Below are 24515 nucleotides of genomic sequence, written 5' to 3'. Positions count from 1 at the left end.
TCATGTCTTCATGATTATAATTATAATGTGGTGCTGACTGAGAGGCATTTTCTCAGATTTGTCTTTAAAAGCACTGAGGAAGCAAGTTTCTTTTTTTTTTTTAAATATACCCTTATCACCTAATGTTTTTACTTGTCAATTTTTTCTTTTCATCTGAGCTCAGTAATGTTGTTTCACAAAGTGATGCCTGGAGATAATGAACTTGTTTCCACTGAGGAAACCAGGCGAGTTAATTTCAGATTTCTTGTTACCATCACTCTGTCCTCTTTTTCAGAATATGACGGCCAGTTAGCCCCAGCGCAAGCGTCGGAGTCAGGCATGGCATCGTCTTCCTACTTGGAGCCCAACCTCAATCACTCCTCAGCGGGTGGTTGTGGGGTTAAATCCCGGTCCGGAATGCCCGGCGGTCCGGGCACCAGTGGCTCTGCTGGAGGTCTGGAGCGACCTCCGGGCTCCATGGACCGGGTCCTCAAGATCTTCCACTATTTCGAGACAAACAGTGAACCGTGCACCTGGGCCAGTAACATCCGGCATGGAGACGCCACAGATGTCAGGGTAAGACTCTAACATCGCTCACCTGTCCAGCTCACCTGTCCCCTCTGTCATGTCTCTGATCCTGTTCTTCTACTCCAACAGGGCGTCATCCAGAAGATAGCAGAGATCCATAAACTGCGCTGTGTGTCCTCTCTGGGCCTCCGTCTGACCCATCTGCACTCTGATGCTCTCCACTGGCTGCATCCTGATCTGGGCGTGTCTCATGTACGGGAGAAATATGAGAAACAGCACCCCCAGGAGGAATGGAGGTAAAACTACAAGACTCTCACCTTGTACGTCACCCATCTTAGCTCCTCCCACCAGAGGTGCAAGCAGAGGAGTTGAGGCAACTGGAAATTTAACAGAATGAAACATCCTGGCCTCAGAGCCGTGGTTGTAAACTGATGTCTAGCAAATGTGACGTGTTGCACAGCTGCATCATTTGTCCAATTTTTTGTTCCACCTGAGAGTTGAAATCTCTGTCTGAGCAGAACAGTGTTCATTCAAGTTACAGCCTATAGGATCATCTTAATTCACTATTTTCAGCCTCTTCAGTCCTCAATCCTCTTGGCTGGAAATCAATCTTGGTGCATCGTAACGTAGGGTGTCTCAATTTCTAAGATGCACATCAAGGACGGATGAGGAATTATGATTCTAAGGTGAATTCAGGTGTATCCTCACCGTGTCCTCGATAACGTCTTTTCCACACCTAAAAGATGCAACACTCAGCTGAATATTTAAACTATGTCGACAGCAGGACTGATGAATGTGTGTATATGATATTCAATATTAATATGTCACTTTTTATCTGTATGGTAGTGTTTTTTGTGCCATGACTATTTTCTACTTTTCACTGCACACGCGTTAAATCTATGACACCTGTACCTTCTCATCATATTCTGCCACGTTGTGATTTGAATTTTAACTATGTATATTATATGTTATCATGAACCCTGTGCTGCTCATCTGATACATTATGAAACACAGCTGTAGGTCATAATAAAACAGTGGACAAATGATACACATAACATATTTGATTAATATTGCTTTAAACTGATGCTCTGAGGTGAGGATGTCTCATTTTGGTACAAACCTCTCTGCTTGCATCTCAAAGACGTGAGAAGGAATCAGGGATGTACGATTTAGTGAAATGAGATAAAGGGACTATTTACCTCAGAATTCAGTTCACAAAACACCTCATCGTCACTCCGGCCTGATTGCTATTTTCTTGAGATTTTAGGAATAGCATCCTTCAAGATGGCACACTGAGATCAGGTTTCAGGGCAGAGGAAGGACGATGAAGGACAGAGGAGGCTTAAATTAGAGAAATGAGCCTCAAACCTTCGTTCTTTCTTTGGGCCAGCAGGAGGTGACTCTTCTGGTTGAAAACTGAAGACGGAATGTACTAGTCTCTTAGAAAATGACTCTTTTTGATTTGTTACTTCCATGACAATTTTCCCAATAGAGTTTACAGTCTGAATCACTGTTTTCAACACTTTTTGAATACATCATGATGTTTATTTTGTAAATTAAGGTCCAATTTAGAATATTTAGAAAGCTGGGTATGTTTTAAGGTGGAACTATCCCGTTACAGCTAAATTTGAGGCCCTGTTTTCCCTTCATTTTTTCCATCAGGAGTACCAGAAAGTAATTCTGAGGTATACATAGACTCACATTCCCTAGAGATCATCAGTATTTGTGTTAATATCAGACAACAGGACAACTAAATGGGTGTTTCTGTATTTAATTGTAATGATAAACAGTCCCGCTAGCTAACAATATTTAATAGGGCTCCATCACAAGCTACAGCTACATAATTTATGGACCCATGAAACCATTTGTTAGCTTCAATAAACTGCACAGTGAGATCTGAAGATACTTATATGAACTACTATATGAAGCAATAAAATAATAGTACCACCGCTAAGTATATAATAGAGAGTTCAACACAGTACCTTTCTTCATTTCCTTCAGATTTAAAGCTCTTATATAATCTATTTCCTCATTCATCCATATCATCCCTTTATGAATACTGTAGTTATTAAAAGGAGGTTCGAGCCTCAGGGCATTTACTTAAATTCAGCTTGTGAACGTTGCTTGCATCCAATGCATAGTTCTTCTGCTTCTTATTATTTTATAATTCATAAAGCCGTATTCCTCCTGTTTATTTGATGCTAATATACCGTTCTATGGAGAAGAACATTCTTAGTTCTCTGTGCTGCAGCTCTCTTCACTTCCAGCTTTAAAACTGCTGGCACTGGGCCTCCTGCAGTTGATATTGTTAACAGCTCGCTTTACAATTCGGTCCTTTGTCCTGCATTTGATGCACTGCACCCAACGTCATTAAAATTGAGATGAATTCAGCTGAACGAGTTGTTCACACGGCTGACGTGCAGCGACAGAGCTCTGCCAGCGGTTGTAGCTCGTCCTCGGAGGGCGGCGGAGCTTCAGCTATTGTTAGAACACAGCAGCAGCTCTGGGACCAGCTGACTCCATGTCGCTGCTGTTTTCTCTCAAGCTTCCGCCTGCGTTCGGCCTCACCGTTTTCCACTTTGATCCTTTTTCCTCTCATCTCTTCTCAAGCACACATCACTTTTTCTCTCCCAACATTCTCTTTTTGCTTCATTCATTATAGAATACGGATGTTTTATTCATTCTTTCTTAAGCCTTGATCTGCTTTGTTATCTAACTACATTCAGCTCGGAGCTCACTACTCTCCTGACCCACTTCTTCTCTGCTGCAATACGTCAGTCATAAGATAACATGTCACCATGAACAGTGATGGCCCATGTGGGTATTTCTGTGACAGAGATGTAACTGTGGGAATCTCGTTTTGAGTTGTGGTTTGACATGTTTATCATTTTCAGTTAGTTCACTATGAGCAAAATGTGAAACTACATCTCACTGTGCCACCAGACTTACAGTAATACATAGTGAGTAGAAAGAACTTCATCTGTCAGCTTCAGTTTCAGGACGAAGTGTTGGCAAAGTAACAAACAAAATCAGATCCATCTGTGCTGTTCTGTCTCTAATACTCAGACAGTTTAACCTCCATGTGAGACCCCCAGAAGGCAAAATCATGTAAAAAGTCCCTTCTGATGCAATCCAACATGCTGCAACATATTGTATAGTTGATAGATATTATTTTGTTTTCTCTTTAACAATTTCTCAGTTTCAGTATTTCGTTTTCATCCCAATTTTTCTGGTGCAATATTTCATTATCATGAGTGATATTACTTATTACCTCAGTCAATTAAATTTTTATTTTACTTATATAGCACCAATTACAGGTCAAATTGTCTCAAGATGCTTTGCAGAATCCATATGCCTGAACCCCTGGAGCAAGCCCTAAGACGACAGTGGCAAGAAAAACACTCTTTTAACAGGGAAGAAACCTTGAGCAGAACCTGGCTCTTTATGTGGGGGACCCATCTGCTGCTGCTGGCGGGTTGAGAGGGACAGAAGAGGTAGAGAGGTGGAGAGGGGGAGGGATGGGAGAGGAGGAGGGTGGGGAACAAGGAACATATAACACACAATTGGATACATGTATGATAAGATAGATGATATGTACAAAGTACAAGCTAACATTGAAATTGATTCATAGTTCACTGTTATGATGTACGGCTCTGGCATTAAATATACTACATATATAGCTGGTAGTAAAATTCAAACAGTATCTAGATGAGCATATCAAGTGTAGTGAGGGCGATGCAGAGTAGACTGGTGGAAATGGGCAGCTGGAAGCAGTGGGATGGAAGAAGGTCAGCAGCAGCATCCCACAGTGTAATCATACTTTTTATTGTTCCGTTCTAGTATTATTTTAGCTATTTCTTTTATTTCAATAATGTATCATACTTATATCTTATTGCTTTGCTACCTTTTTAATCACTGCATTTCTTATGTTGTGTCATTTAATTTTTTCTGAGCAACATCTGGCACAAGAATTTCCTTCAGGATTAATAAAGTTTTGTCTTAGCTAAACAAAAAAAAAACATGGCGCCTTTCGATTTGCAGGACAAACATTTTAATTAACATGTGGTGTTGTGTGTTCTACCAGCTCAATGAAATGAATCAGAAATATACTCTAGACATTGTTAACGTGGTAAATGACCATTCTAGCTGGAAACAGCTGATTTTTAATGGAATATCTCCATAGGGGTACAGAGGAACATTTCCAGCAACCATCACTCCTGTGTTCTAATGCTACATTGTGTTAGCTAATGGTGTTGAAAGGCTAATTGATGATTAGAAAACCTTTGTGCGATTATGTTAGCACATGAATAAAAGTGTGAGTTTTCATGGAGAACATGAAATTGTGACCCCAAACTTTTTAACAATAGTATATATAGACAATTTTGAGAAAGATGTTTCTAAACCGTAGGAATGTGTTGTAATATTAATTCAGAATTTTATTTTTTTCTAATATTTTTTTGCTGTTAGCTGATCCTTTTTTGAATATTGAAACTGTCATTTCTTTTGTTGCTTCTGTTCCTGAAGCTGGGCCAAACTGGGTCTTTACAGTGTATTTAGGTCAGCTGGATATAAACGGGCGCTTCCTGTTTCTGTGTCACACAGTTGTTTAATTTGGATGCTACACGTTATTTGACTATGTTCATACATTTGTAATTATTCAGCTTCACTGTTCTCATTCTCAGGTATGAGCTGCGGATGCGGTACCTTCCCAAAGGTTATCTCAGCCATTTCTCTGAAGACAAACCTTCTCTAAACTACCTCTATCACCAGGTGAGAAAACACCGAAAATACTGAAGGAACAAACACACGTCTGTTCATTTTATATGGTATCTACATACATGATACATGATTTTCTTTTACACAGCCTTGAACTTGAGCTGCTGCCCTGTAAAACCTACAAAGATATGATTTTAAAGAGTTGTGCTGTTTCTGCAGGTAAAGAGTGACTACATGCAGCATATAGCTGACCAGGTGGATCAAGATGTTGCATTGAAACTGGGTTGTTTGGAGATAAGGTGAGAAATCACAAGTACACACTCATCAAACACACCGTGTAACAACGGGTGACCAGAAATCTGTGTAAACATTCTTACTGGTCGCACCTGACATTTACCTGGCTTGTCTCTGGGAGGCTGCACCAGGTAGATAAAAGACATTTCCAACTAATTCCTGGTCACACACCTGTCTGAGAAGCATCTCTGTGCACAGCTACCTGGTGATCTGTTTAGTGGATGTAGGTAAATTACTGGACGTTAGACAAAATAGTCTTTATTGATCCCTCAGCGGTGAAATGTACATGTTCTGCAGCTGGATACAGATGTGGCAAAAGTGCAATAAGAGTGAAAATAGAGATATAATATAGACAATGTGCAAGGCCTGATGAATTTATGGGTATGTACAGATATGATGCTTTCCTTGTGAGGCGTTTAGAGGGCACTTGTAAATTTTAGTTTCAGAAATAACTCTGGGTCACACTCTCCTCCTTTAAACTGCATCAATGTTTTTTATTGAAATCCACAAAACAGCACAGTGTCTCCAAGAAACTCATCCCACACCATTATGGATAAACCGAGGCCATGAAGAGTCAGAAACGAAAATTTTGTTGTTCCTTTATTCCTGTTTCTTATTTACATGTGTTAAGAAATTACCAGTGTATAAAAGAGCTGATAAAAAAGGGTAAATATCTAAATGATGTGATGGTGAAACCAATGTGAACAGTTAGTCTGGAGTCCTGTGGCTGAATTTGCAGTCTGTAAACTCACTCTGTGTTTACATTTTGTATTTCTTTATATTTTTTTATTGTGCACTGTGTGACAAACAGCATCTCAGTTTCTCTGTATGTACTGCACATGTAGAGACATTGACCATAAAGTTCACTTCGACTGTTAGTCATTCCTTGTATCACATTTATAGAAAGATTTTCATAATATTTAGCAAACAAATTAACAAAGAATCTTGTTTAATTCTTGTCACCATTTAACTCTGTTTCTCTGTGAACTTTCCAGGAGGTTCTTCAGAGAGATGCCTGGCAACGCTCTGGATAAGAAATCCAACTATGAACTACTGGAGTAAGACACTAATCTTTTCTGGCCCACACTGGTTAATTTGTCACATCTCATTTAAATTTAATGTTCTTTTTAAACAAATCCTGTGGAGGCAAATGAGTGATAAATATGATGATATTGTTTTCTTCTTTAGGAAAGATGTTGGTTTGAGAAGGTTCTTCCCTAAAAGTCTGCTGGACTCCCTGAAGGTGAGATTATAATTAAACTTCAAAACCATTCAATGGTTTTTATGTCAGAAGCAGAAACTAACATCCTCCTGCTCAGTGTGACTCTTTTGTTTGTCCAACAGACTCAATGACTGAAAGGATTTCTGGCTAAATGTCTGATTATCTGATTGTGTGGAATTAAGTTAAACCTGCTTTTCTTGGCTGTGAACCAACTTTCCCACAGAAACTCTTGAAAATGTTTTCTTCTCTTTTTTTTCTACCAGGCGAAGGCTCTCCGTAAGCAGATCCAGCAGACTTTTAAGCAGTTTGCTAACCTCAACGATGAGCAGAGCATCCACAAGTTCTTTGAGATCCTCTCTCCCATCTACCGCTTCGACAAAGAGTGCTTCAAATGTGCTTTAGGGGTGAGTCCACTCTTAATTTACGCAGATCATGTTGCATGTAAAAACTGATAGTTTTCCAAATCTGTAAATGCAGTCAAACGTGGTGGGTTGGGAGGTTGGAGCCTGTTTAGCTCACACAGAGTAGAAACGACTACATGGCCCATACCTAACGACACCTCGACCTGGGCAGGTCGCCACCACATTCCCACCACAAGGGCTTTAGTGCAGCTACATCCAGGCAGTAAAATCTAGTAAAATTTTGAGGGGAAGCTTAACTAGCAGCAGATATCCTCTTTCACCGAAACATGCTTAAACAGTGCCCATGAGGCAGCCATTCCTCAGGTAGGTTACACTCGCAGGTGCAGAGGAGGCTGCAGCTGGTTCCTAAACCCCTTAGTTCTGTCCAAGTAGAAGCGTAACGTTCCTACAGGATGAAGTGTATAAAGCTGAATCTCGCTCCATCATGTGGCAACTATAGAAGACTCACTAACTGTCCACAAAGGCAGCATCATTTTCTTACACTCTGAGAAAACTGCCAACAGGATTCATGCACAGACATAGCATTCAGTTCTCTTATTTGTCGACGTCAGAGCCAGTAGCAAGATAGTTTTAAGCAACCTCTTAAGTCAACCCAGTTTAATTTCTCAAAAGGCAGCCCAGAGAGCACTTCTGATACAGTGGTCAGACGAGAACCAAAGGCTTTAGATGCATGAACCTCCTTATCAGAGAATGGTGGCTGACTAGAGCGTTACCAAAGTCCACATGGCAGGACCAAATGGACACCAAGTATACCTTAACAGTGGAAAATGCCTCACCAACATCCAGCAGATCCTGCAGGAATCATAACACCTCAGGAACAGAACACTGAAAAGACTTGATGTTCTTCACTGCACGCCATTTCTCAAATGTGCACCTCTAGCCATCATACAGTGTGTGCCGATGGTATCAAAGCACTCTGAATGGTGTCAGATGCAGCCTTTCAGGTGTCAGGCCCAGAGTGTTAACCACTCAGGGTGGTAGGGAAACATCTGTCTGTGCACCTGTGACACTAAGTCCCTGGACAACAGCAGCAGCCAAGACCTTCACCATCCATGGCCTGCTGAGCCAGTCTGGGGCTGTTAAAATTTAAAGTTAGCTAGCTAGTATTAAGGACAGGAGGATTTTAGAAATGTTTCATTCTTTATTATTTCCACATCATGTTTTTGCCTTGTAAGTAGAGCGTTTTAAAAGGTGGTGTTTTTTAATGCTTCCTGTCTGTCCGTTCCAGTCTAGTTGGGTAATATCGGTGGAGTTAGCTATCGGGCCAGAGGAAGGAATCAGCTACCTCACAGATAAAGGCTCAACGGTGAGTATCAGCTTCAGTCTGGTAATAATTCTGATCTGAAGGAGGCTTTAACTGCTGTATACTGCAGACTTTAACTGGGAGTAACATCCCACCATGCTGCCCTCTGCTGGTCTCCTGTCAGATGTTCTCATCTCCAGGCTGGAAAGATTCTTTATTAAAAACAGACAGGACACTTGTTTTATTTAACTAAGCCAGAAAAACCTAGATGTGTGATCACCAGGTCACAGTGAGAAAACGGCTGCATGATGCATTGTTGTTCACCTCTAACTCCACTGCTCAGATGGTCTTTCTCAGCCTGTTAAATGTCACTTTTATAAAAGCATCTTTACATTAAATGACTCAGAGCTGCACATTCTCCATACACACATTCAGATTAGCCTTTGATGGCTTTTGATGGGATTACTGACTAACTGTCACAGATACTGTGGAAAAATAGAATTCTTTGAAGAGATTATTTCAGCTGAACAAAGGCCACCAACATACAGTGAGTCCAGAATAGTAATAGCAATATAAATATATATGCTATTTAATATGAATTATTGTAATTCAAATCATTGTCCAGATTAAAAAACTGACATAAAGCTGAGTCAAAACCTTTTTATTTTATATTTAATAAATGTCGTATTTCATGAATGACTTTTGCAATATGTGTGTATCTGTAAATTGAAGCAGCATCCACTTGTAGTTCCCTTCTTGCAAATTTTGGTCAGGAGTTGTTGTTTAACGAAGGGGGGGGATTTTTACCTTCTCAACTGTAATGAAATTCATGAGGCTCAGAGACACACATCAGTTTTCCTCTTGTTTCAAATTAAGCAGAACATTTTCTTAGAGAAATACTAGTTTAACAGTTTGAGTGAAACATTGATAAATTTAATATATTTGGCGTCCCTCCTTTAACCTCAATGACAGCAGCACTTCAGCTTCTTGTTCACTAACTGATGTTACAGTAGCACAGTCTGATCTTTTCTGAGCTTCTTGTGGTTGGGATCAGATGGAGACAGGAGTGGTTCAGAGGAAGCTAATCGTCCTCTGAAGCTACACCTTTTCCATTTCGATCTTCCAGTGAGTGAAGCCTGACGTATTGATCTTCTGGTGCTGTGGTCTCTTTTAGTCTGCTGTGTTTTGGACTCAGCTGATCCGGTTTCCTCAAAGTGTTTTAGAGCATCATGAAGTGCCTCCTTAGCAACCTCCACAATAACAAGTCGACTTCTGACACTTTCGCTGAGTTCTGATGCTATTTTTCTTACTAAATAATGTTGTTCTAATGCCTCAGGCCGCAGATGTATTTGTAATATATATGTATATTATAGATACATTATTATGACTGCTGCATTAATGGAATGATACATCAGTTTTGTACTAAAGAGCTGCTTCAATGTGATCTACAAAGTGCTGAATCTGTAATTTTTTTTCCAGGCGCTCTTGATGTTTTTTCAACTGTAAATTTACTACATGGCTTACATCAAAGTATGACTGATGTGCTTTTGGATTTTTAACACATCTGTGTGTTTGTCCCTGCAGCCTACACATTTAGCTAACTTTAATCAGGTCCAGTCCATCCAGTACTCTGCTCTGGAGGAGAAGGACCGGAAAGGCATGTTGCAGCTGAATGTGGCCGGAGCTCCGGAGGTAAAAACACACAACATCCATCCTCTTTATCCAGCTTTACTGTTGATCGTGCTATTTGCTTGTTAGATTTGGAGTAAAACCACTTTACACTTTAAAATCCTGATGTACTGATGCAGGAACTGATGCAGAACCAACTTTGTGCAAGAAATTGAATTTTTGTAAATGTATTTGAAGTTGTATTGCTACACAGTTAAGCAAATGATGTAGTGAAAACAGGAAACATGATTAACGAGTACTAAGTCATCTATGTGCAGTTGAATGTGTTTGCAGCAGGTCAGTATTAGAAGCATCTCTGCTGCAGTAACGTGCAAGGATGTGCATGCTCGGTAGTAGATGTTGCTGGTAATAAAGCTGTCATTGTGTCGCTGTGAAGCAGCTCTCTGTCCGCTCTGACACTAATCCTTCTGTCTGCAGCCGCTCACCGTCACTACAGCGGCGCTGACCACAGCAGAAAACATGGCCGACTTGATTGACGGCTACTGTCGGCTCGTCTCCTCAGCGTCTCACTCGTTCATCGTCAGAGTCCACAAAGGTAAGACGCACATGATACATCACACTGTTCTGTTCACTTCACACCCACAGTTTGCTTTGACTTTAAAAAACACACACACAGTAAATAATCCTCCAGGCTGAATCTGCTGATTGTAAGGCATCATCTCTGTCTGTGAACATCCAGTTTGTCTGATCTCCTCTAAAAATAGCTTCAGGTAGAAAGAAACGGCAGCATGAACATGTGATATTACTTCAGTATAATTACCAGCGTTACTTCTTACTCTTTTGTTCTACACTTATTTTACTTACTTATTGTATTTCAGTAATGCATCATACTCATATCTTAATGATTTCTACTTTTTTAGGCTCCATTTCTGACGTCATTTAGTTTATTCTGAGCGATATCTGGCACAAGAATTTCCTTCAAGATCTTATGAAGTTCTAATTCATGTGTTTGTTGTGTCTCTGCAGAGGGAGACAGAGCTCTTCCTTCTATACCAAAGTAAGTCTGCTAATTACATTTACACTCATTAAGGGCAGAATGAAGCAGAAGCAAGGTGTTGGTGTACTGTAATACAAACTAATCTAGTCATGGGTAAGAAAGCATCCACATCTTGTATTTTGTGGTTGTTGTTCACACGTTTTAGCTCGATTGCAATTTTATCTTGTGTTGACAGTAGATTTATTCAGTGACATCTTGATTCTGATAAAGATTTGAAATGCTTGAGTTGTTAATTTAGCTCATATTATAACTTATAGATGCTCATTTAGGTCCTTAATTTGTTGATTTGTGAAGCAGCACACATGACAGGATGTGGGAGGATCCTGCACTTCTCTGGATCCACAGTCTGAGCTGCAGATAGAAGCTGAATTCTCTGGTTTAACAAAAGACTTTTTTTTCTTCTCTGATGCAGAGTTTCAAACCATGAGCGGCGGATGGAGAAGCGGATGGACGGCGTACGAACCCGAGCTGTTTGTGTCTCAGGTATGAACCTCCGCTGACTTGCTGCTCGGAGCCACATAAAGGCTTCGTAGATGTGTTTATAAAGCCTCATCTGTTGCAGTGAAGAGTCCTTGTCTGACCAGATGTCCTGCTGGAGAGCTTTAGTCACTGTCGCTGTCTGTGACTCACTGACATGAACAGTGCCTTTAATGTAGCACCGAGGCATTAAATAACACAAAGTTTTAATCTGGTTTACAGATAAACTAATGCTTCCTCTCCTCTGGTTGTGTTTCATGCTGCTTGTGGCTTCTGCAGGTCACATTAGTGGCGATGGTAAACAACATTCTTTCTATTAAACGTCTTTATTTCTGACACAGTGAGACTGCTGCTGTGGGTTCAGTATCTCTGTTTTTATCATGACTCAGCCTGTTGTTCTTTGGCTTGTTTCTCTGGAAAGACAGAACATTTCCATCCCTCCCCTTTCCTCTGCTGTCTGCCTTCCTCTCTATTGTACGCTTCAGTTTCATGCCACAGCTGTTCTGTGCTACACTTTAATGTTGTGCATGTGTCTGCAGTCGGGTATGGTGACGGTGTTTTTTAAAGGTACTTATCCAGGTTACTACTGCAGCTTCAACTCTTGGTCTCTTTGAAGGAGTTTTCGCTGAAGTTATATGCACTGATTTGGATTCATGGGACATAATTGCAGTTTTCATTTTTGCTGCATTTTGCAGTTAAAATGCAATTATTGGCTTGCGTTGTGTCAAAAAAGTCATCTTTGAGTTGTAGATTTATTGTTTCTTGACTCTTCCTCTCTTCACTCTGCAGAAACGGATGACTATGCTGAGATCATAGATGAGGAGGACACCTACACGATGCCTTCAAGTAAGTACAAACATATTCATCAGCTAATGTGACCGGTGTCTGCAGGCATCTTTGAGAAGGTTACTGACATCTATTTGGATAAACGATTAATCAGTTTGAGTAGTTGTCTGACTCCACCTTGTTAATTTTGAATATTTTGTGGTTTCTGTGACAGTAAACTGAAATTTTTATTGTTTGTGGACAAAACAAGACATTTGAGGATGTCATCTTGGGTTTTGGGAAAACGTGATTAATATTTATAACATTTTCTGATATTTTATCAAATTAAAACTAATCAATGAATAAAGAAGATAGAAGACACGAGGATGTGTTGTGGTGCTACTGTAGGTGACCTCTGAGTGGTTGCAGTTTGATTGGATTTAGATCAGAGATCTATTGGTAACTCCATTTTATAAGTATGTGACTTTGATCTCATTTTCTCGGTATTATTCTAAATATTTAGGTGAGTGTTGATGATTCTGGGTTAACAGCAGATAATAGATGCTCTTATGTAGAGGATTAAAGTCATGTGAGACCGTTTTAAATAACTTTTTAACTTTGCTTCTCATCTTGAAGACCGTAACTTCTCCACGTTTTCAGATGAAACATTTTTCGCTTGTTGTTGATGTTAAGTCAGAATATTGTCTGTTAATTACATACGTGATCAACAGTGTGTTACTTAATCAGTTCGGCTCTTTTTAGAATTAAAGTGTGACTGACCTTTGAATGAATCTTCATTTTCCGTGGTCACATGAAGTAATGCTCCAGAAAAGAGGAAGCTATTTAAACCACATACTGTGTGTATTCTTACATCTACAGTTTATATTTGTCTTGGAGAATCGCCTTCCTCATTCTTTAGTTGTCTGAATTGTAGTTTTTCAGATGACTCTGTCCTGCTGATCTCTTATTTCAGTTCCTTTTAATAGGAGACATCACATATGTGTGTTCCTCTGCATTATTACCTAGAAAATTAGATTAACTAAGAGTTTAAACATGATCACGGCCTGCTGTGCTGCTGCTGTTGCTCTCCAGATTTAGGCTGTTCTTCATATGAAGCTCACTGCGATGCTGCAGTGAAGCTAAAGAGGCAACATTGGGAGGCAGTGCAGATGGGAGGTATCACTGTAATACAGGATGGGAGCCCAGAAGTTAAATATTTTAACTAAATCTCCCGTTTAAACTGCCACAAAATGTTGCCTGGTGTCATAAAAACATTCTGCACATTTTCCATGCAGCAGAATCCCAACATGGCTTTGCATTTTGACCATTCTTAAATAATAGCTTTTGATGAACACAAACAAAAACGAACATGGAGAGAGTCAATAAATTACTGAATATTTACAGTGTAAAATATAAAAACATATTCTGAACAATCATTATCTCAGAGAAGCAATTACTCATTTAGAAATCTACAAATGTCCAATGTTCTTGACAGTTTAGTTTTTTTTTGCATTAAAAACAGGTTTTTAAGCTGTTATCTGGTGTATAAGTTGTGTTTGCATTCTAAAACATTTTTGTCTAAAGTGGTTAACAGTGACCAGTGTTGTGTATCTACAAGACTTTCCAAAACTTTCTACCAAAGCACACTAATATTTTCATGTAATAACAGACATTTCCTTGTAGTTGAGCCCAAAATGATTCATACTTGTACCAAATATTGAGTTATAGTGAGTGTTTATTTGACCAGCAGGTTTCTTCTGGCTGCAAATAACATTAACAAGTAACAAAGGGACAGTAAGATGTGGTGTTATTTCTATTTCTACATTTTTGCATAACAAAAAGCAAAAAAAATAAAATAAAACAACAAAAAACATACAGTCAGGCTCTTAGGTTATTCATACTGACACCAAATTTTGATATAATGAATTTTTATGTGAATAATAGCTTTTGTTTGGCTGAAAATGACTGAATTTTATGACAAAAAATATGTTATATGTGTTATTTATTTTTTCCCAAATATATTTATTGGATTTTTGTTTTTGTTACAGCTGACTCAGTGATTCTATAGTTAGTAACTTGCCAGGTTTATCACTAAGACAGTTCCTGCTACAAGACGTTTAAAGGCTACAAAGTCATGTCCAAGTGTTTTCAGAGTCTACAAAGCAAAATATTGTCAATTAATAAGGATGTTCCACGCTGTGAAAAGCCCTCAAGGGTTGCTTAGGAAGACAAAATATACTTCTGCACTGGAAGAATGTTCACATGAAATTTATAAATTCATCTTTGCCTCTAACTCAGTGTCTGAACATCTTTTGTCCTTTGTTTATTTCCAGCCAGAACAAACCTGTTGCTACAATAAAGACTCACTATAAATCAGAGTTTAGCATGTGTAGGAATACCCTGAATCCTAACTAACATACAGTACCTCTGATCCATCTGCATCTCTCTCACAGTTAACATAATTCAACAGTTTCTAACTCTGTACTCACAGCTAGTTATTTCTGTCTCCTGTCACTAACCCGTTTCCCAGAATACTATGGACTAGACCAAGGTAAAGACTGGCCCGAATCGTGACTCTGGTTGTACTGTGATGGCACTTTGATTTGGTGGTTGTTGTGACCCTTTTTTACATTTGCTTGCATAAATTCAGACTTTATTTCTGTCGATCTGACCTCCCCCCCTCTGTGATAAACTGCTGCTATCTTCAGCCGAGTGTTAAGACATCGATCCTGTGTGGTTTTTACATGATTCAAGACATAAACAGAAGCTGGAACTAATTATTTTCTATCAAATTTTTCTCAAAACAATAATAATTTTACTGCTCAGAGTAACGGGTCTGATTAGTTTAACCAGGCAGGTTGACTCAGAGCGGGTTTCTCTACAGTGAGAGGTTTTAAATAGAAGCACACATGAGTATATTGTGACATTTTAAACCGCTAAACTGGTCGCTTCATTTGTAACCACAGCTCTGGATTTTATTTTAAAGCTCAGGCTACATGGGCGACATTCAGAGGCAATAATTATGGCCAAGTTTACCATACAGTTTTATTTAGACCATCGCTGGCTTTTCATATCATCGTCTCTAAAAGTCGCCCGTGTGGACGTTTATACAGCAGTTATTATTATAAACTGACATTTATATCTTCATGTTTGTTGTATTCATGTGTTTATTACATGGACAAAGTCAGGTCAGCAGAGTCAGGCAGAGCAGACAGCAGCTTTATACAGCCTGCATTACAGACATGTAAATTTTTATTTCTTCTTAAAATTAGACATTTTTATTTCTACTGGAAAAATACCAAAAGAACATTGACCGATCAAAGAATGTGTCTTAATTTATCCTGTCAGTTTCAGTATTATAAAACCCACCTGACTTTATCCATATCACATTAAAGATTCATGTTCATCTCTACACTGTTACTGGCTGTTGTGTTACTCTGCATGTGTACTGTGGTTTGCTGATGCTGTTGCATGTGTTTGACAGTGAGCTCAGTTTATAAAACCAAGCTTGTCAGAGCAGAAGGTTGGGACCTTTTAAAGCAAACTAAACACATTGTTCAGTTTTGTGGTGAAGCGAGCTGAGTCATATTTAAGTGAAGGAGATTTTCTGTGTTTAAAGTTAGAAATAAACAGGAATATTTCTTAGAAAGAGCTCTGACAAGCTTGGAAACTGCAGCATCTGTGTGTGTTTGATTTGGAAGCCTCTGTTCATGTGTGTGTGTTCATGTCTGTGTGTGTTGTGTGTCCAGCCCGGGACTATGAGATTCAGCGGGATCGGATCGAGCTGGGCCGCTGCATCGGTGAGGGTCAGTTTGGAGACGTCCACCAGGGAGTCTACATCAGTCCGGTAACAGTTTTATTACTCTGCCTGTAGACAGCCATTCTTTAGCCTCACATATAGATTCTGTCTGACTGTCCAGTGTTGTCAGTATGTACTGGAGATACTTTACAATTCCTGTTTGATATGTAACTCTTTCAACATACTTTTACAACAAGAAGCAAAAAAATTTAGAAAACATACAGTTCAACTGAAAATTCTTCATAGTCACAGCAAACTTATTTAAGATGAATTTATATTTGACTCGTAGCTTTGTTCTGGCTAAAAAAATGGACATAACTAAATGAGAAAAATGTTTTTATGTTGTATTTTAAAGTTTTTACTTAAATTGACATTTCCAAGTTATTCCACTGTGTAGCAGTAAAATCAGTCCATACTTAACTCTTCACATTGGTTGCACTGGTGCACCCAACACTTCTAATCTAGATGCACTAGAACATATTTTAGATTCACCCAGTTAATTTTCACGTTGGGGAATTGTTAACATGTTATGAAAATGACTGTAAGCAGAGTGCTGATAATTATTTTGTGCATTTAATCTGTTCTTCTTCATAGGGATGATCTGGGAGTTAATCAACAATGGATCTCATTATATTATAGGCAGTGTTTGATTTATTGTAATTTCTGACTTCTTTGATTCCTGGTGCTGAACAACTGTGAGGTTGATGCTGTGTCAACTGTCTCAGCATTTTTTTGGTGCTTTTTAAATTATTACGTTCAGACCATCAGTTCTCTGAGAGCAGAAATCCCGATTCCTTCCCTGAGCAGGCTATAGTGTGCAATAAATGTTGAGTTTTTCACCATATCTTTTTTGCACAAAATGTTAAATTATTTGAGTTGGTGATGAGCTGCAGAGACTCAGAGTTTAGAGGGAGAGATTGTAATCCAAATGTTTTCTGAAGATAAAAATTACAGATCTTCCCTAAGTGCCTCTCATGCATACTGTTAATGATGTGACATTTTACCAACGTCCCCTAAACGCCTCATGAATCAGGCTTCTCAATGCAACTGTGCAGAGGGAAGCCTCCAGTCTCCACTCAGTTCCTGCAGCTCATCAAAGTCAGACAGATGTGAAATAAAGTGTTTTAAAGTTAGATTAACCTAAGCTGAAACCAGGATCCCCATGGTGATTCATAGCAGCGTTAGATCTGAATAACTTTGCTGATTTAACTCGCTGTAGATGCTCCTTTACCTGTGAGGAGTTTCACACAAGGTTTACATTTTATTTTAACAGTTCTATAGAGACAAAAATGTGGATTTTTGTGTCATATTTAAAATTAGAATAAATCTTCTTCTCTTTATTTCTTGCAGGAGAATCCAGCTCTGTCTGTGGCAGTGAAGACGTGTAAAAACTCAACGTCAGACAGCGTCAGAGAAAAGTTCCTCCAGGAAGCTTGTAGGTTCCTTCAGACTGTTTTTTTTGTCCACATAAAACCTGACAGTGGTTACTGAGGAGTGGTTTCACTAGTACAGATATACGTTTGTGAGTGTTTCTGTATTTCCCTGCAGTGACGATGCGTCAGTTCGACCATCCTCACATCGTGAAGCTGATGGGAGTTATCACTGAGAATCCAGTGTGGATCATCATGGAGCTGTGCACATTAGGAGAGGTAGGACCTGATGGGGTTTACATTAAAATGCTGTTAGATGTGCACGTGTTAGAAAGATTAAATTAGTTTCATCAAAGAGAGTGTTGTACAATATGAGCCTCATTGTTTGTTCAATAAAACTTACGATTTATCGGGTGAAAATAAGATTTTAAAAATTATTAATTCAAAAGTCTGAGTTTAAATCAGAATCTAAAAATAACATCTAAAGTGCAAACACTTGAACTGTTTATTTTTAATGATTTTTGCAGTTCTTTGTTCAGTTTGAACCATCAGAATGACTTTAATAACTTTCATTATCCAATTTTTTTCCTCATTCCACAAATACATAATTGTCTCTTATTTTACATTTTGCATTGTTGCCTGATTAGATTTTTAAACAAATATAGAAAAAGTCTTGTTGTTGTCACATTTCATTTCAGTGTTTTGTATTTTTATTGTACTCTACTATTAAAATAATCTAATAATTTGTGAATGAACATAATCACTTATTCATTTTCTAATTATTTTGTCTCTTTGTGAGATGATCTAAGCTTCATTGGCTGTAGACTGTGTTTGGTTTGGATCCATAGTGAAAACAAAAAATGGAAAAATCAGATTTTGGGTGTTTTTATGTAAAATAATTAAACATCTTTGTTTAATTTCTTCCAAGGTAATTAATCACACTTAATTTGGTTTGACAAAGATTTATGTTCTGGTTCTGTTTGTGTTATTAGTTCCTTGTTTTATACTTCATTTCACTTTGGTTCTGTTTATCAGTCGTCTGTTTTTCAAGGTCAGAGCTTTTGTTCCAGTCTAGAATAGTTCCAGTTGTTTTCTTAGCACAAAGTCAAACATGTTTCTGATGGATGCTGGACTCCACCAGAGTTGGTCCTTGGACAGAAAGCAGGATGAAGTCAAATCTGAGGGGCGAATCTGCTTTTTGCAGATGATGTAGTTCTGTTGTCTTCAGCTGAGTGTGAATCAACCAAGATGAGAGACGGAATCTCCAAGTCTGAAGACATAATTCTGATGGAAACTGATGGATAACTTCCTCTGGGTCATGGCTGGGTTCCTGCCCTAAATAAAGGAGTTTCAGCATCTCTGGATTTGAAACCTGAGCGTGAGATGGACAGACGAATTGGTTCAGCATCAGCAGTAATGCAGGCATTGTGCTGGACCATCATGGTGAAGATGAAGCTGAATGGGAAGCTCACAATACAACCCTCACCTATGGTTCATGAGCTCTACATGGTGACCAGATGAACAAGATCACGGGTATGAGCGGCTGAAATTAGTTTTCTCTGTCAGGTGGCTGAGCTCAGAGTTAGAGATCAGGTGAAGAGTTCAGACATGCAGAGGAAACAGAGTGGATTCACCTCGAAAGGATCCAGCTGAGAAAGTTCAGGCATCTGGTTAGGTCCTTCCTTTGGATGTTTTCCAGGAGGAGACGCTCAGAACTCACTGGAGGTTTTACATCTCTCATCTGGCCTGGGAATACCTCAGGATCCCCAGCAGCTGGAGAACACTGCTGAGGAGAGAACATCTGAAAAAACAAGTAGATTTGAAAGTTGTTGCTGCTCTCTCTCATTTTTTGTTCTCTTTTTTTTCTCACTCTTCCCTCCACAGCTACGATCATTTCTCCAGGTGAGGAAGTACAGTCTGGACCTGGCATCCCTCATCCTGTACTCCTACCAGCTCAGCACGGCTCTGGCTTATCTGGAGAGCAAACGCTTTGTGCACAGGTACTGAGACTGCAGAATATTCAACATTTACTAAAGAATTTATTACTGCAAGCTGTAAATGTGATAGCAAAGTGGCTGCAGCACCACAACATGACGGATATATTTTAGTGTTCACCATATACTATTACTTTCACATAATAACAATCAGATATGAAAGAATACTGTTCATTGGTACCCTATATGAACCCGCTGCTGCCACCTGTTGGAAGGAGATATGCAGTTAAATTCAGTGTTCTGTTATAAATCAGAATGAATCCTTATCTGGTGAAAACTGGCCTTTAATTCTGTTTTATCTTCTGCAGGGACATCGCAGCCAGAAATGTGTTGGTGTCTACAGTTGACTGTGTGAAATTGGGAGACTTTGGTTTGTCGCGATACATGGAAGATAGTTCCTATTATAAAGGTAGCTCAGTATTAAACACACACTGGTTTAAAGCTCCATTATTATTTACATAAACAGAACTGATCAGATTCCTTCATTCCAGCATCTAAAGGTAAGCTGCCGATCAAATGGATGGCTCCAGAATCTATCAATTTCAGACGGTTTACAACAGCCAGCGATGTCTGGATGTTCGGTGAGTTTAAACTTCTGTTTTCTTCTGATTTCCGCAGATTTCATTTCAAGTCTGTTTTATGTGCACTCTGTGCCGTTAGGTTGGTCTTTCTCATTGGATTTTCTGTCTTTCTAAGGTGTCTGCATGTGGGAGATTCTGATGTATGGCATCAAGCCTTTCCAGGGCGTGAAGAACAATGACGTGATTGGTCGGATAGAGAACGGCGAGCGCCTGGCGATGCCGCCTCAATGTCCTCCGACTCTGTACAGCTTGATGACAAAGTGTTGGTCGTACGATCCCAGCAAGAGGCCACGATTTAATGAACTGAAAACGCAACTCAGGTAATAAACAGAGTGTGGTTTGTTATCATTAAGTTTAAGCTATAATTTCTGTTTATGTTTTACTTAAAGGAAGAAGCATAAACTCTTTGGATTTTGGATTTCTTAGTATTTGTGAGTGAAATTACCCCAATGTGAGTTTTTTTCATGTGAAACTTCCAATAACTCGTTCCATAACACAGTCCATCTCAGTTTGATGCATAACATTGATTCTAGTCTCAGAATACACTAAACCACATAGTTTAAGTCATGTAGAGTCACAGTAATGTTTTTCTTTGCTATTTCCATTTACTGGTGTCGCTAAAGGAGCAGTTTCTGAATTTTCTCATACCTTCCCAACAGCAGGTGTCGCTGTCCATCTGTATTAACCTCAGTCATGTGAATGGGACAAACAAACAGCTTTTACTTCTTCACCTGGTGGTTCAAGACATTAAAGATAAATTATCACACAGGTAGAAAATAGGAATGAAGAGACATTTTTATTCAGCAACAGACTGGATGTTGTTTGTGTGGCTTAAAACTTATCTGTACATTGTGGAAGTGTGCATATTGAACTAAGAGGGACTCGTGTAAAGTTTGTTCTATAGATAATATTTCATTTTTCATTCTTCATTCACATTTTTCCATGTTTGCTTCTCATCACATTCATATCAGGCACAGTGTAGTATCTGGAAGGTGTGAAGGAGTTTTCACATCCAAACAAAACTGTCCAAACACAGACTGTACTTCCTGTCTGGGCTGATGACACTGTGGTTGGCACGGTAACAGATGTGATGATGACAGAGATAAATGAGGAATCACGCCTCACCTTCTTGTTGAATGATGCATAGTTGGATGTTACTAATTTTTCCATCAGGACTAAATATTGGGCGTGTTGTGATCAGATAAGATGTCGCTGGTGGAAATTTTAAAACCTATGAGTCAAAGATCATCTTATTAGTAACAGTAAAGATGGTTCAGTTTGGGAAGATTATCAGGTTCTACTAGGAGGAGCAGGCAAAACTAAATAAAATGTTTTAATGCAAATCTCAAGAAGATTTGTGTCAATAATCAGGCTAAATCAATGACTATAAAACTGACATGTTCTGTGTTTTATCTCAGCCAGACATGTTTAGAATTCATGCTAATCAGTGGATGTTCACAGTTAAAATTCCAACACACAGGCAGAAAAACAGCTGCACATGAACAAGTTACGTGTAGCTTTTTAAAATACAGTAAGTTTAAACACTAAAATACTAAAATATGACTTCCTTCTCTGCTTTCTGTAACAGACCGACAGTATTTACTTAAATCTAAGATCTTCCCTCTGACGAAACTGAGCAGGTAAAGTCATATTTTCGCTGTAGATGTGAGCTTTTCCCAGACACTGTTGCTCAACACTTCATCATTGCTGAGACGTGAACAGACCTGCAGTTTTTTGGAAGTGATGCTTCAGCCATTCCCTGTTGAGAAATGAAAACACTGGAGGTAAAGTTTCAGATGAAAAGCTGAAACTCGATGAACCTTCAGTGGATTTTCACATGAACAGTGTCGGTGCTTTTATCAGGATCCTTCCAGTTTAACTTCATTTTTTTTCTTTATTACATGTCAGCAGTATTCCTTTTTATGAATTTAGATACTGGTTCCAAAACATGCACATCTGCATGTTCGAAGCTTAAATGTAATTCAGTGATGCTTATTAAATGTAGTTTGTCTGATGAGCTTAATATTTATTGTTTTCATAAAGTGTTGGCATAATAATAATACATTTTATTTGTATAGTGCGTTTCTGGACATTCAAAGACACTTTACAGGTAAAAGACAAATAATAAAGCATAAAAAAGTCTGATGCAGAAACGATAAAATCTGCAGCCCCAGCGCAGTTTCTATACTAAAAGGTCTAGAAATGTGTTTTCTACACCAAAATCCCCGTTTCTCTGGAAACACTGAATATTTTTGATCATCCTGAGCTCCCTAAAATCAGATTAAATTATGTTTCTTGTAGGTCAGTCATGGCAAATATGCAAGTTTTCTTTTTGCATCAAGCATCAAAACAGTCTGATGCTGATGCAGAAACAATAAAACCTGCAGCCCAAGTGCACAGTTAGAGCTCTAAGAAGGTCTATAAATGTGTCTCTTACACCAAAATCCCAGTTTCTCTGGAAATTTGTAATCATCATGAACTCCCTATAATCAGAGTAAATTATATTATAATTATATTATTTTCTTGAAGATTTGTTGTGGAAAATGAGAATCGGGCAGCAAGATAAGGTGTAATGTAAAGTCCCAGAGTCAGTTCTGAAACATTATATGATGCAGTCCTCGGTTTCACTGCAGTACGTGTACAGTCTGTAACTGAAATATTTCCATAAATATTTATTTTAAAATATAAATAGATATTTCCAGTTGCAGTTGAGCCTCAAATTATTCTTAAAGTTTAATTTGAAGAGAGTTTTTATTTGACCTGCAGGTTTCTTGTGGCTGTATATGACAAAAATAAGCAACAAAAACAGAAAGACATTGTGTTAGAGATGTGAGTGATGATTTTTTTTAACTGTGTGGTCTCAGTTTATAGTTTATTAAAGACTCTTGGTACATTTTATTGTAATGATTTGGAATGTGACAGAAGCTGCATTTCGTCAAAATTGTTGTTAGTTTCAATTGTTATGCGTAATTTTGGACATGCCATTTCCAGTAGGAATTTTTAAAAACAGCATAAAAATAGTTCAAATCAATAATTAACACACATAATAAAATTTCTTACCATCTGTTGGTGGTCAAATATGAATTTATTATAGAACTAAATTCAACACAGTGTCTAAATTGTTTCCATCTTAACTGTTTACTTTATTTTCATGTTTTTTTTGCCTCCTGATGATGTTTACATGTTAATTCACATTGTTGTGGTGTTAAACGTCTTCATGGAAGCAGCAGCAGGAAGAAGCCGTCATTGTTTCCTTGAACACAGTAGTAGGAAAACCAGAGCACATATTTAACTCCTGTGGTTTTACCAGTTTAAACCAGCGTGACTCACCTGAAGCTCCAGCTCAGGTTCTCTGTGTCAGCGTTCCTGTGTCTCTGATTATTCTGCTCCAGTTTCCTTCCAGCTTCACTTTCTTTTTTGTTCCTGACCTCCTTCACCTTTTCAAACCATCTCCTGACCTTCATTTGTGGCTTTACGTGCTGCAGCCATGCTTATTAGTTGGACATGTTAGTTTTACTGGTCTGGCTGAAACACTGTGTGGAGCAGAACATGTGCTGTGGGTGCTAAGAGCATTTATTTAAATTGACTCTATTAGATGTTGGCATGACGGAGAACTTCTTCCAGCGTCCTGGATACCGAGTCAATATTGACCATGTTCGCTGAGCTTTCTGCCTATTAATAGGAGAAATGGAGCCATATAAGGTTGTACATTTGGTTTGCTTTGGGTCTGGCTGGCTTTAGTATCATAATATCAATTATAGGTCTGTGCTGCCAAATATGCAGCTCTCAGCTCCGGCTACAGTTTTCCTAGACGCTGGACCAACATGAGTGTTTACAGTGTGGGCAGCTGCCAGGAGCTGCACAGTTCCACAGAACTCACGATGAAGGAAGGAAGGAGGGAAAAGGCACTTGAAGCTCTGCAGTTCTTATGGTCAGATCAGTTCATCCCAACAGTCTGAGGTTCCAGTTAATTCATGTCATCAGGACTTTATAGTGCTGCTGGTTTGTTGAGCTTCGTCTCAGTGCTTCATTCTGCTGCTTTGTTCTCCTGAAGGTTTCTGTCCGATCTTTATTTAAGGTACAGTATGAACTTTCACTTATTAGACTTTTCTCAATGTTCCGTTGAACATTTAAGTCTGATTTTTGGAGCAGCTTTTCCGTTTGTTTCTTGGGTGTCCTCTAGAGATATCTTTTTGTTGCTTCCCTTTTTTGCCATTTACTTTGAAAAATAAGGTGAGATTTAGGTTTTTTGAAAGAGGACACTCAGGTGATCTTGCCCTTAGGCTTGAGCTAAACATTTCCTGTAATCCTACCTACATTATTTATCATTCCAGAAGGCTGCCTGTATCTAAGTGTGATGTGAAAAGTGTTTTAGATCTAAAACCCTGAAAAGTTCTTCACTTATGGTTCAGCTACAGTTCTCAGGTGAGAGACTATGT

At 38.8% G+C, this 24515-nt stretch overlaps 1 protein-coding gene across 14 annotated transcripts in view; it reads left to right on the top strand.

The window, feature by feature from the left end:
• Nucleotides 1-24515, top strand: part of LOC111579833 (focal adhesion kinase 1-like) — a 72175-nt gene that overhangs the window by 22408 nt on the left and 25252 nt on the right. For 8 of the 14 annotated variants that reach the window (XM_055013567.1, XM_055013566.1, XM_055013569.1 and 5 more), the window contains 22 exons: nucleotides 275-555; nucleotides 637-803; nucleotides 5190-5277; nucleotides 5443-5522; nucleotides 6513-6575; nucleotides 6706-6760; nucleotides 7003-7143; nucleotides 8390-8467; nucleotides 9989-10096; nucleotides 10511-10628; nucleotides 11060-11090; nucleotides 11503-11573; nucleotides 11847-11864; nucleotides 12357-12413; nucleotides 14863-14883; nucleotides 16082-16179; nucleotides 17482-17566; nucleotides 17680-17780; nucleotides 19386-19501; nucleotides 19804-19904; nucleotides 19987-20076; nucleotides 20192-20396. In XM_055013567.1, coding sequence (XP_054869542.1) covers nucleotides 319-555; nucleotides 637-803; nucleotides 5190-5277; nucleotides 5443-5522; nucleotides 6513-6575; nucleotides 6706-6760; nucleotides 7003-7143; nucleotides 8390-8467; nucleotides 9989-10096; nucleotides 10511-10628; nucleotides 11060-11090; nucleotides 11503-11573; nucleotides 11847-11864; nucleotides 12357-12413; nucleotides 14863-14883; nucleotides 16082-16179; nucleotides 17482-17566; nucleotides 17680-17780; nucleotides 19386-19501; nucleotides 19804-19904; nucleotides 19987-20076; nucleotides 20192-20396 — 2129 coding nt within the window. In that variant the 5' untranslated portion in view covers nucleotides 275-318. The remainder of the gene's footprint in view (nucleotides 1-274; nucleotides 556-636; nucleotides 804-5189; nucleotides 5278-5442; nucleotides 5523-6512; nucleotides 6576-6705; nucleotides 6761-7002; nucleotides 7144-8389; nucleotides 8468-9988; nucleotides 10097-10510; nucleotides 10629-11059; nucleotides 11091-11502; nucleotides 11574-11846; nucleotides 11865-12356; nucleotides 12414-14862; nucleotides 14884-16081; nucleotides 16180-17481; nucleotides 17567-17679; nucleotides 17781-19385; nucleotides 19502-19803; nucleotides 19905-19986; nucleotides 20077-20191; nucleotides 20397-24515) is intronic. The other 6 variants (XM_055013563.1, XM_023287330.3, XM_055013564.1 and 3 more) reach the window with 3 other exon arrangements.

Source organism: Amphiprion ocellaris, chromosome 9 (assembly GCF_022539595.1).
Source record: "Amphiprion ocellaris isolate individual 3 ecotype Okinawa chromosome 9, ASM2253959v1, whole genome shotgun sequence".
Taxonomy (NCBI): Eukaryota; Metazoa; Chordata; class Actinopteri; family Pomacentridae; genus Amphiprion; species Amphiprion ocellaris.
Note: the sequence above shows the minus strand (reverse complement) of the source record. Positions and strands in the feature narration are given on the sequence as shown.